The 13,514-nt window shown below is 40.8% G+C and overlaps 1 protein-coding gene across 4 annotated transcripts in view; it reads right to left on the reverse strand.

The window, feature by feature from the left end:
• The window catches only part of KIAA1217 (KIAA1217 ortholog), a 178,075-nt gene extending 166,976 nt beyond the window's left edge, over positions 1–11,099 (reverse strand). For all 4 annotated transcript variants that reach the window (XM_053945692.1, XM_053945687.1, XM_053945677.1 and 1 more), the window contains exons 1-2: positions 11,022–11,099; positions 5,762–6,048 (exon numbers count right to left, since the gene is read on the reverse strand). In XM_053945692.1, the coding sequence (XP_053801667.1) occupies positions 5,762–6,048; positions 11,022–11,091 (357 nt within the window). In that variant the 5' untranslated portion in view covers positions 11,092–11,099. The remainder of the gene's footprint in view (positions 1–5,761; positions 6,049–11,021) is intronic.
• Positions 11,100–13,514: the final 2,415 nt, after the last annotated feature.

Raw genomic sequence — 13,514 nt, forward strand, 5'->3', positions numbered from 1 at the left:
CTTGCACAGACCAAAGAAGTGTTCATGCAGTATTAGCACTAAATCAATTTCTCCCATCCCGATTCCATGGCATCAACCAGCAACAGTGTAATGAACGCAAAATATGCTAGTTCATTTTACACATTGTAATTTGTGCATAAGCAAGTACTAAATAACTAATACTCAGATGCTGGGAGAAAGGTTAAATTGAAATCAATTCTAAAAAATTCCCATTAATAACTCAAGACATAACTGGGTGTAAAAGCAAAAGAGTTGTGACTAAAAAAAAAAAAAAATCAGTTTTTTAAGTGATTTCTTCACTTGTAGTGCTTTCAATTCTTTCACTTTAAAAGTCACTACACATTCCAAAAAATGTTTATTTAACCTTGCCTAATCAAGCAATGCAGAATATCAGAAAACCTTTATACCCTGTTTTTTCACCTGGAATTAAACAATGTGCTTACCATATTCTGCAACCCCCTCAGTCCCTAAATCCTACTGAGGATCTACATGGAAGTGAAGTTCCTCTCCAGTTTACATCTCTCAGTAGCCTTACAATGCTCAGTAGCATTACAATTTTTCTCTTTTCGCATTTTTAAGCTCGGGCATTGTTCCCACCCAGACCTACCCGTTTCCATTCCACACGGAGCCATCTGAACCAAGGGGACTCTGTAGCCCCAACGCTGCTTCCCGTTACCACGTCCCCCTGTGTCAGCCATCCCTTACCTACTGGTGTTTACTTGATCTGCCCTGGCTGATGTGAGCATGAACGTGCTTGCAACTAAGAACACAGGGTGTTACTGTCCCTCCAGAGGGACTGAAAGTATCCCCTTTTGTTTATACCTCAAATCCCAAAGTCCCAATAGTCTTTCTGTTGCTCAACTTTCACTTCCAAATATGTTTACCCTCTACTAACGTACTTTTACCCAAGGAAAAAAAATCTATTTAGAGGTGCGCAAATGTTACCTATGATATCAAAACATACACTCAAAGTCAGTTTAACCAACTGACACTGTGATTAATGTAAAAAACAAAAAGCTTTGGTATTTTAACAGATATCAAATCCTGGAATAAATGCTTTTATAATTTTAGGGTTCTATTTTAACAGTTAAAGGAGAGACATCTGGCAATAATCTACAAATAAATACAGTGTCTCCATTCTTAGTTTCTCCTCCAAAACACTACCTAGGAAATTTTTGCAGCATGATTCATATAATCAACATGATACATTACAATGCCTTTCAAATAATTCTGAATTCTTAGTTCATTCAATACAGAACTCATTTTTGAAAGAGAAAAGGAACATGCCCTGCCAGAAAACTTACTTTATTGGCTCAACCCTGCTGCCAGCAAGAACATGGTGAAGCGAACTCCAGGATTTCAAAAGCATTTTTTCACAGCAAGGGCAGAAAAAGAAAGAGGCTTATTTACCGAAATGTGAGATCCCACAGGTGAGGCCAGAGACGGTCTGAAATCCTCTTCTTTTAGTTCCAAAAGTTTTAATTTATGATGAAGTCTGTAATAATCCTTTCAAGCTGCCAGGTAGAACGCACGCCATATCTCAGCCGTGTTTTCTTTCACCCTTTTGCAGAGTAACTTTGTTATTTGCATAAAGCTTAGTCCTGGCCTATGGGACTTTTTGAACATCTACATGTTAGATTAGCTGTCTTGACATGCTCTATCAAGCATGACATCATGGATCTCCATGGTAACCTTAGCCACACCTGCCCAGATGCCAGAGTTACCTGTCATGTTCAGATCTAAACAAACATAACAAAAAACCCTAAACCACCATTTTCTAGGCAATCAGCCCTGCAAAGGCACCAGAAGGATTTCACTTTTGTTTTTAATTGATTGAAATCTAATTTTGTTTGCCAAGTAAATTTCTTCTTCACGGAGCACTGCCTGAAGCACTAGCGCTGCTCCTGACCCTTCCACACCTCCTAGCTTATTTCCTAGTCAAACAAAAACTAAAGAAAGCTGTGGCAAACTTCTTCCAGCTCCCTTTCTTACCCCAGGCTCACAAGCTCCTGCTCAGAAAAACTTCTACACATTCATTTTTGTTCTCTGCCCCTCAGAAAGGATTTTTTAGAGGTGACTTGTAAAACAGGTTCACAGCAGGGATTACCCCCTCCCATTGCCAGGTTAGCATTTTAACCTCTTAATTGCTAACTCCTTTTCATGTTTGCAGCTACAGACCCAGCTTTTACGCTTCTTCCTGCTTTCCTTCTCTGCTGACCGGAGTCAACCTCACCTAAGCAGGTGACCACGTCCTTCCATGAGCTCCACAGCAGATGGTTCACGCTGTCTGAAATTGAAGACATCCCAGACTGTTGCTTTCTTTTTTTTCTAACTTCCTTGGGGATTACATTAGCACCTTCCTTTCATTACCACAGGTGAGACAGCCTTGGCACAGCCTCCTGCAGAAACTTGCATTATCATAAAAAAAAAATTTGTTCCTTGGCTTTACAGGCTTCCAGGTGGAGCTCTGGTGCCCAGCTGTGGACTTATCTTAGAAGGGGGAAAAGCTGCAATGTGAGGGCAAGCTGCTGGGCTGTGGGTCACAGAGATGTGGCCATTGGGTGTTGCATTCTCCTGTGCTGGGGCACACAAGGTATAGCTGCACCCCCCAGGCTGCTGCAAAGTCATGCTCCAGTTTACCACAGACCAGCTTAGCTGCAGGCTGTTTGCCTTGCTGCAATATCCCAAGCTCCTTGTGCAAATAAAGATGGCCCCTGCCTCTGTGAGCTTTCCTTTCCAGACCAGGCTATCACAAACAAGGCAACAAACCTTCAGAGGAGAAATGGTCTGTGTGCACAGCTGGGAGGTTTCAGGTCATCACATTAGCTAACCATGAGTAATCCCTGCTGGCATTTCACCTGGCCATGATTGTACTTCTGATTTGTGGCAGATTATCAGGAGCAGAAATGGGTCCTCAGGAGGCACATCCGGAGAGGTATTTATCTGAATAAATGAAGGCTGGAGGAAACCATTAGCGCATAGTGGAAGATGCAGACAACATTCAGCTGCCCTTGCCGGTGGAAGTGATACAGTAGGATGTGACAGTATCAAATATTTTTTCCCTGATATTTATTTCCTACAAACAAGGAGTCAGTTTGCCATACTCAGATAATAATGGCTAAAATGGACAAGAGAAGAACGTCCACAAAGAAGAAACCAAACAATTACCAGTCTTCATTTTCTATTGGTTGTGGGGTCGACAGGGTTTAGAGCAACCTGGAGGAGAAATTACATATATATATACCAGGGCCTACCTGCTGACTGTAAATACTGGGGTACTTTATGCTTCAGTTGCACCATTTGATAGAGAGATTAGAAAATAGTGTTGCATTAACTACTATCCTTGATAGGTGTCCTACAGTGGAGAAATTCCCACCATGGACAATATTGCCACTTTCCAGATATTGGAGCAGCTGAAGAAATAAGAAGGGAGAAAAGGAACCTGGAAAATAAATTCTGACATTTTAATTTAAAATAAGGCATTTTAAATCATGTCTTCCCATACATCTTACAAATTTTGTTTGTGATACATGTATATGTTACATATACATACCTACTACATGTGCATGTGATTTGTCTTCTATACCACTGCTACACACTCATACATATAGGGGTGGAAAAAAGGAAGCATGGATGCTAAACATACATATACACCCTTCAAGACAAAATTATACTGTAGTCTTATTCATGGAGTGGCTAAGAAATCACACATTATACATACACACACACGCACACACACAGCTGTGTATATATATTTATACACACATACCTATGTGTATCCATATACAGTTACACATAAACACACACAAACACACACACACCAAATACTGATACGTGGGTGTGCACACAGAGACACAATTGGTAAGAAAATCCCCCTCTGAACTGTAATGCTATGATCATTATAGTCTTACTGCATCTCATGAGCCAGACAGTTGATACATCACATGCCAACTAAGCAACTTTCTTACAATCAACTTGTATTATTTATTTCTGCACGTTTTCATGTGGTTTTATTTCAGTTTATACTTTTTTAAGTAAGGCTGAATGGCTGGAGTCCTCAGTATTTCCCACTTCCAAGAAATACATTTTGATGCTAGAAAAAGTTATTTTGTTTTAAAAATGTTAAAAAACTCATTACACACAACACATATAATAATCACAAAAAAAAAAGGAGGAGAATTAATTTTACCCTCAATAAATTAGCAAGGAAGACACATTTTAAACAATTTTCAAGAGCAGTTATTGCATTCCTTCTGTAATTTACTGCCTTCAGAAAAGGCTCAAATTACAAAATGTGTAGGGTGTAATGCTGTAGGCTGTTCAAACTGGGTTTGCAGTGTCTGCAACACTGGAACTAAATATTTACATGACTCTAAAAGATCTAATCTCTGGATTTCGCCCCCCTCCCACCCCCTTTATTTAATTTGTATGCTATCTTTATCCACCACCCAGCACATTCCACACAGTCACTAAAGTTCACGGAAGAGATAAGTGGGGAGGAAAAAAAGTCAAGACTTTAAAAAGAAAGGAGTAAAACTCTTTAAAAATAAGGAATAAATCATCCTCATTAGAGCTGAAGTCTTGCAGCAATTTTAGCTGGATACAGATGGATTCTAACAGTGATAGCACCTGGGATCTCTAGAGACCCTGTAAAAGAGAAGTTCTAGGGATGAGTTAACAAATTACAATCTTTCCAAACCTGTAACAGTCTGATCTTCAAAGCCTCACAAGCATGCAAAGCTTCAAAGAAGCTTGGAATTCACTAAGAGCTTCCATAACAGAGTGCAATATTTTTCCAACTCATTTTTATTCCTTATTTACAATTAATTTGCTGTTAGTGCTGAAACACCTATAAACCACTAAGGGAAATGAGCTTCTACAAAAAGGCTTGCTGTCAATAATTTGTTAAACTGAGAATAATGAGCACAAGATTTTTTAGACAAAAATCCAAATTCTGATGCTTGACTGAAAAAAAATTAATTATGGAATAGATGATAGATTGCCCAAAGAGATTAGACTCTGTTATTGCACCCAAAACCAGGGTCCAGAGTTAGGAAGAGATCCTTGCATGACAGTCCCTGAATTCAGAAGGTCAGTGCGTGGCAGCCTCCACCTGCTCTGAGCGATACATCAGCGTGTCACCTCTCCTCTGACCCTGCATCCACTGCTCGCTGCTGGGAAGCAGCTGCAGGCAGAGGCACACCACCCTCAGGTATGCTGCTGACAGATGAATGTGGGTGTCAAAGCTCCCTGGAGGAGGCAGATAGTTATGGGTAAGTCTGTTCTGTTTGCATTACAAAACTCAAAAATAGAAAAGAATCCAAATGAAAGGGTAACAGAGCCAGCTAAAGCATACAGACACACTCTGCAGGTATTTTCTTTTCTCCCAGGCAGTGGTGCCAATACTCAAAGTGTAACAGAAGTCAGCAGCTGTTCCATATTTTCCCTTCAGCTGTGAAAAGTAGATTGAGACTCATATACTAAGATCAAGAGTCTCACCTTCACTCCTTTCTCTGTGCATGCTCTAAAAAAAACCGAAAAGCTCTTCAGAAATGTCAATTTCAACAAACAATTCCAAGGTAATACTGAACAGATTTATTTTGTTTCTTTGAATTTCAAGGCAACATCTGAATCACAGGCCACATCCAAAAATTTGTTTCATACTTTGTTACATTCTCACTTTTTGTAATGAGGTAACACTCAATTTTGTACGAGTTAAAAGGACCATTAAACACACATGATACAAATTTGACTTCCTTACCTGATCTCTTAGTCTCTCCTGGTGTCCCATTATTGCTGTGGCATGGTGGGGATATTTCTGTTTCAGATGCTCAAGAAAAGCCTCTCTCTTCCTGTCCATTTCTGAGGTTTGCATTCCCAGTATTTCTCTGGAACTGCGAGGGCCACCTACTGTATGTCTTCGAGGGATGTTGCGGGTGGACTTTGAACTAGAAGAAGTGTGACTGCTCGGGGTCGAAAGGAGCTCTTTAGATCGAAGACATTCTGCATCGTCTAGTGATGTTACATGCAAACTGGGTTTTGCCTGGTCTGCAAAGAAACAAAAACCAAAACCAACCATCAGTTATATTATAAAAACTTAATACCAACATTCACATTAGTAGCAAAATGGAAAAAAAGATCTATATGAAAGCTAGGTACTTTTAAAAGTCTGGCAGTGTGCAATGGCATGTTCTGCATCATTAAGCATATACATATCATAGTAAGTGGCCCAGAAATAATCCCTTATATAAGCTATGCACATACTTATCTACTTTTATCACACAATTGCAGTATTGCCTCACAGAAAAGTGAGTATCATTAAAGTGGATGTTCCTTTTATATCTACTTTACCTATGTGACTTTAAAAGAAGATCTGACAGGGTCCTTATTCCCTGACCTTTAAGATCTACAGGATGCTTTCTACAAGAAGAAACAGATTTATTCAGTAGCATCCAGTACACTTAATGGCCCCATAACTAGTATACTTAAGGATACAAACTGATAAAATTCCTTTGACAGAGCAAATTTGTGATCCTTAATCTTTTTTTTCAGTGTGTTTTCAACATGTTCTGAAACACCTAGGAAATAATAAGAGGGTTTGGGAGTCTCTTTTTCCTGATTTTTGACTATGGTCTGGTTTTAAATTTTACGGATCTCCCTCAGATTTTATATGTCTCAGGACAGCAGGCTGGAAAATTCTACATAATTTTTCCATAAGCCATTTCTTAAGAAATAGAATAAAAGCAAGTTCTGTGTGATCTAAAAAAGGGGAAAAAAACCCACTCAGATAAATTTTACTACTTTAAAATCTACTTAAAGACCAAAGAAAGACCACAACGACATTTGTAAAGAGATAGGCAGACACTGTGGGTATGTAAGTGCTGGCTTATCTTCAGGTAACTCTGTAACATGAACCCTCTGGTGCTCAAAAAATTGTAGACTGGAGCCTTGTTACCTAATACCTTTGAAAAAAATCCCTCACTCCTTTGTCAGCAAAGGGAAAAAAACCCCAAAAACTAATAAAAACTTGAAGTACTGAAAAGGCCTCTCTAAGTCTGATGTGGCCTTCATCATCTTTACCAGACAGACTCAAACTCAGATGCCCCTGAGTGTTAACCCTTTCCAGCACCTCCCCAGAAGCAGGGAGCTCCTTCTTCTACCTGTTTTGAATAAACCTTTTTTTCTCTCTGTCTGATACTTCTTGCCTCAGAGCCCCTTATCCTCCCCCTGATGTTTCACCCGTGTGCTGCCATTATACAGCACCACTGCTTGGAAACAGGCACCTACTCACCTTTTTTTATGGTTCAGTCACTCATTCTGACACTGTGTGTGGTAGGCACACCACTTGCCTCAGGATTTTATGCTGAGGATTTCTCAGCTTTCTGGTGTGCACTGTCAATTGCCTGCCACGTACCATGGAACCTCAAGCCCCAGAAATAAAGCAACTCCTCCAACAGTGGAGCCGCTGCTGGATGTCCCACCAATTCACACAGGGAATCAATTTCCTTGGGTTCCATAACAGAACTTGGGCCTGGACGGTCCTCAAAGACTTTCCACGTTTCTGTAAACTCCCTATACTGTTCAAGGGCTCCAAAATTTTCTACAATGCCCTTTTGTTTGCATTCATGGAAACCTATCCTAAGCAGATAGCACAGGGGACCAGACTGCAGGTGACACCATGGTGTCACCTGTGGTGACACCAAGTGTCTTCTGTGGTCTTCACAGCACCTTCTAAGACCTTCTTAGCAGCACAATCCTGGTTAAACCTCCAGAGCAGCAGCCTCACTTTCGTGTACAAACACGCATGCACTCAACTTTTTCAAGCACAACTCAATCAAGAAACATCCGTCCTCTCTGCTTGTTGAAAAGTCATGAGCCACCAGGGCACACTGAGTTTGTTTGAGAAAAATGGCAAACAGGAAAGTTTTGCTTGCAAGAAGCCAGCATAGGTACTCCAGGTACACTCAGTGAAAACAGTTTCTGAAAGCTGCACAGTCATTCCTCTGGATTTTACATGGGAGGGAAACTAGGTGGGCTGGGGCTGGATAGAATTTACCATCTTTGTTGTGCCAAGAGCCTAGAGGTTATATTCCTCAGGCTGCTGGAAAAAAGGCACATACATAAAATAAGGGATTTTCTTGGAGCTGGAGGGAGCCAGCATGAGCACAGGTGACTGAGTGCAGCAATTTGGTATAAGCCTTCAAAGTATGGTCACAGCAGAAGCTTGAATCACTGAAGTGATGGCAGGCACTTTCTCAAGAAGGCAGGTAAACCTGTGCTGACAAGCACAACCCAGAACTCATGAGTGTGTATTTTGGGTCCTAAATCTCTCGCATGCAAAGTCTTTCCCTACTCTGCACTTCCATCATTTCAATGGTTTAAGAAAGAGCTAATTATTTGGCACATAAAGAGACATATCAACTAAAGTGTTTTACCACTGTTTGCTATTAGGTGAAACCTTGAAAAGGAATCAAAAATAACATACTTTTCTTATACTGTATTAGAAAGATCAACAAATTCTCTTAGTTTTCGTTCACATATTTGGGAAATACTGCATAAATACCAGTGAAAAGAAAGGAATGTAAACTATGCAAACTAATTCCTCATCTTGCCAGAAAGCTGACTTGGGCATCCAGCAAGATCCTGATCCTGCATCCTTACAGCACATAGCAGCAAATTACTTTCTCTGCAAACCAAAATCTATTGTTTTTCAGTATTGGTCTTTTCTCTACTAACTGCTGAAAAAAAAAAGTTTTGGACCGCTTTCTGGACAGGGATAAGTGATTTCATTGTCAGTTGCCTAGGGCTGAGCACTGAGCTGCTGAAACTCCTCTGTGGATCTCGAGACACATAAGTTCTACAGATGCTGTGTTTGCCACAGTGCTATTAGGGAGGAAAAACAGAGATTTTCTGGACTTTGGAGTGCTCAATAACATCGTGGGTAAACTTTCCATATCTTCCAAGTGAAGCTAATAGGCCTAGCAAATCAATCTCCACAGATAACAGTGAAATGTGTGAAACATCATGTGATGGTTCCCAGATGAGCGCTAAGAGTAGGAAAAGGATAAATTATGTAAGTACCCTCCTTGGGAAAGGAGCAAAGAGAAGGCAATAGAAAACACAGAGGTGTGAGATAAGCTTGTCTCCCTCTCTCTCCCCCTCATTTTCAGAAGCTAAAAGTTAAAGGTCTTTCTGTTCAATAAAGCAGCAAGTCTAGAGGGCAACTAAAGGGAAGATTTGCTGATTGACAGGGAGGAATTTGGTTATCCAAAGGCATGAGTAACTCTTACACTTCATTTGCTTCTCTGATCTGAAAACAAGTTTCAAGGTTTTTTAACTTCACCAACATCACCCATTACTCCAGTAAAGGCCCAGGTCTGCAGTGTAGAAGGAGTATGTCTGGGATTAGCAGCAAGATTATCATGATGGATTAATGGTTGTGAGCTAGGAGAAAAAGAATAGAAAAAGAAAAAAGTCCTTTGATATGTCCTGGTATCTAATTCTTCTAAGTCACACCCTCAATGAAGTCCACAAAGGTCAGGAAAGTCACTTTCCTTCATTACCTTAATTGCTATGAAGATTTTAATAGTCCTGTTTTGCAAGCCAGGTGACATGAGAAAAGAACATTTTCAGAATTATTTCAGAAAGTGTGGCCTTGACTCATACTGATACTGTGAAGCTGAGCCTTGAAGCAAACCCCATTCAATACTAACATTTTAAAAGAGAATATGGATTTAACAGCATGAGTCAAACCAACCTCTGTTACATTTGTGTTAGCAGTAAATGTGATATTATTTGGAATTGTTCTAATTTACTACACTGTCTTTACAATTAGCTCTCTTTCCAATGTAAATTTTGGACAGGGGCCAAAACTACTACATTTGGTTATGAGCTTTCAGCACTCAACATTTTTGGGAACCATGGAATCAGTCTGGTTAGCCCTCTGTTTTCCTAGCTCCACATGTATCTGAGGCAGTTTCATACAACTCCTACAGAAGAAATGTGTTACTGAAGGCAGGTTTTTTTCCTAGTCAGACACATTCTTGAAGATTTCCGTCCCACTAAACATAAACATACACAGACACAGGTTACTTGCAATGCTCAGTAATTTTACTTTAAAAAAGAATTCAAAAGGGCATCAATCAATTAATGAACACACAATTAAAAAAAAAAAAAAGAGCATTTATTTTCCTCCTAAATTGCTAATACACTATTTGTTGGCATTGCATGCTCATAAACTTGTGTGATTTATTTTAAACCACATTAACTATTTGTTTCACAGAAGCACAGTAACACAACTTTTCCTGAAGTGCCTTTGAGGAATACAACATGAAGGAAATGGGAATGTTCACAGGTGCCCCACAAACACTATAACAGGTATAGATTAGATTAGGTGTTTGCCAGGCTACCCGAATGTTATGTTCCACGTGGAATGGCCCATGTAGAATTCTCCAGGAAATAGTTTTCGTTCACGTTATAGGAAATAGATAGTGCAGCAGTGAATGTATGAATGCACAGCGGCAGAGCCGCCGTGGTAACCCCGCTTAGGCAGTCCTGGCTTCGCTCCAAAACAAACCCCAGCGGTTTCACTCAAAGTAAACTAACCCTGTCACAATCTGCCGTGAATCTCCCTCTTTTAACAGACACCCCGAGGTAAAGATGAGCTCAAACCCACTTTTACGAAGGAAGTGCTATTTCTGTGCCATAGCTGAGGCTGGCAGAGCATTTAAAGGGAAGGGCACACTCTTTCCCCACCTCAGCCTCCGCGCCGGCAGGATCCCGCATCCCTGACAGCCATGCAGCGTGCTCCCGGCTTCGCAGGGCACACAGAAATCTCTCCAAAGAGAAAGTTAAACTCACAAAGTTCCAGTGTTAGGGAAATGTGCGCAGCAGAGCCATTAGTACAAGAAAAAAAAAGATTTTTTTTTTTTCCATGCATTCTGCCTCCAGTTATATAAAGCAGCAACGAGGGGCATGCTTAAACGTAACTCCATCTTTGCCTTATATCGCCGCTTACTTACCCCTCGTCTGCCTGCCGTCTGTTGGGCAAGCCAGGCACAGCTCAAGTTTCTGGCTTTCATTTTCCTCCATTGTCCCTGCCTACCGCACAAGCTCCCCTCTCCAACTTGGAGCCGCAGCGCCCGCACCGTCAGCGCCGGGCTCGGGGAGGAGGAAGGAAGCGCAGCCCCGGCCCCGCGGTGGCACCGGGGCGCCCCGAGCGCGGCCCCAACAGGTGACGGCTCCGCCGCCGCCCCTAGCCGGCCCGCGCCCCGCGGCAGCCGGGCGGCCGTGTGAAAGGCAACATTTCAAACGCGATTACAGGCCTGAGCCTCCGCTGGAATCCGAGCCCGCAGCCTTTTAAATCTCTGTCATGGGACAAAAGCCTTTCCACACGGTTTGTTGTTTTTTTTTTTTTTTTTAAAGCTCATAACCACCAAGCCCACAAACATTCCTGATAAATGCTCCTCTGTCTTTTTTAGCGTCTAGTTTAAAAGTAATTCATTATATAAACTCTTTGAGGTTTTGTTTTCAGTTGGATTCTTTCGAGCCGCTCAGAGAATGAATTGGGAAAAAATCAAGATACAGGAATTCAACTTTAGCGAAGCCAATAAAAATGAATGGTAGCAATATGTAAGCAGGGACTTGGGTTAAGAGGGATTTAGAAGCCTCGGTAGCAAAACATATAGAAACATGTAACTAATTCTCTTTTGGCAGATCAGAGGCCAGCAGCCTGCATGGAAATCAATAGATCTACCAGGCTGCAAGGCAAAAAAATAGTGTGGCTGAGAAGGATGAGATCAAATCCCACAGATTCCAGCAGATGCCACATGTGTTGATTTAGCAGAGAATATCAGACTGATTTAGTCTATCCAAATCATAACACTGAGTCAGAGATAGTGGAACAAACTTTGTGTTGAGTTACAGCATCAAGACCAGAAAGTTTATCCACAGACAACTTCTGAATTAGATTAAGAACAAAGCATAACTGAGATATTAATAGAAATAGGCAATTTCTCACTTAAATTCATAGTCCAACACCAGGTAGCAGTATCTTGCATATCTTTTTAAACAGACCTAGCATAATATGGTCTTCTAGGTTTTCCTCAACTCTGACTTCGGTGTAACATCAGCCAAATTTTTTGCAATGACCTCTCAACTACCCAGTCCAGACAGGCTAAGAAAATTCCCCTACATTTCTTTCTACATTTCGATCTGGCAGAAATGTCATCCTGTCTACTTAGAACACAGAAATGTTTTGTGTATATATAAATTCAGTACAGGAGCTCTAGAAGGATCACTCTCCTCGTGCTCATATCCTCTCACTTCCAGTCAAAAAAAAAAAAAAAAAAAAAAAGGATTTTGAGTAAATTACAATGAACAATTGATAAATGAACAAAACTATTGTTCATTAGATCAGACATACTATTCTCTAGCACTTCAGAAATATTTATTTTCCTTTTTAACAACTAATTCTATATGGTCTTGGAACCTGGCAAAAGTCCCAGAAATCTGGCATGGAAAACATAGAAAAGATAAAAATACAATTTAAACATTAGCACTGCTATTTAAGGTCTTCAGTACAGCGCTCCCAGCAGAATACTCCTATAGTTGCCCTGCAATTATAAAGAAAACAGTGTGATTTTATTTAGAAGAGTGTTTTTACTGGCCCTGGGTTCCTCCTGCTCATTCTGATTGTGGACTATTTTAGGAGGAGAAGTGATGGCCAGCCATCCCACTTATCTGATGTTTCTTTTGTGATATGAAGGAATGTACCTTTAACACCAAGATTTTCCAAAGTCTGGACAATTGCAATGAGCCTCTTGAAATTTACATTCACAGCTAGCTGGAAGCATGAGAGGGTTCTTGCAGGAATAGTGAACACTGAACACCACAAACTTCAAGAAATGTAAAGCAACTCAGAAACCTCTGATGGAAAAAGAAAGCCAGTGCGGTTGCCTGGAGCAGCAGCATGAAAGCCGTATCAAGACATTATCTATACAGAGGGCCCAGAAACTGAGAGTTCAGAAACTAAGGGCATTTAAAAAGCCCTTATCCTAAAATAACACAAACGAAAGTACAAAACATACTAGCATTAAATGCCTGAAAGGAAGGAACTTTTTCAGCCTTATACAAAACCAGGGTTAGCTGTGGAAGTCAGTAGTGTTTGTACCAAGGACCTTAATCAGTGCACTCTAGCTCCTTAGAAGGCTTTCCCTCCATCTATGGTGGGAAAAAATACCTAGAAAATTAGTCAAAGACTAAAATAATGATGACAACAACAGCAGCAACAACAACAATAATAATAATTAAAATTTAACTATCTACTTTTAGCCAGCACCTTTAGTTTCCATAGCCAAGAGCACAAAACAGAGTTGATCTCTTGACTTTCCCAGTCCCAGTGAGCAGCCAGGTGCCCCTCGGGACAGTGCCAAACTGGTCTGGAAGTGCTGCTTTCATGGCCACAGCAAGGTGCTCCAACTGCTGAGACTGACAGTAAACGGTATTGATAGTGC

This window comes from Vidua chalybeata, chromosome 1, assembly GCF_026979565.1.
Source record: "Vidua chalybeata isolate OUT-0048 chromosome 1, bVidCha1 merged haplotype, whole genome shotgun sequence".
Taxonomy (NCBI): domain Eukaryota; kingdom Metazoa; phylum Chordata; class Aves; order Passeriformes; family Viduidae; genus Vidua; species Vidua chalybeata.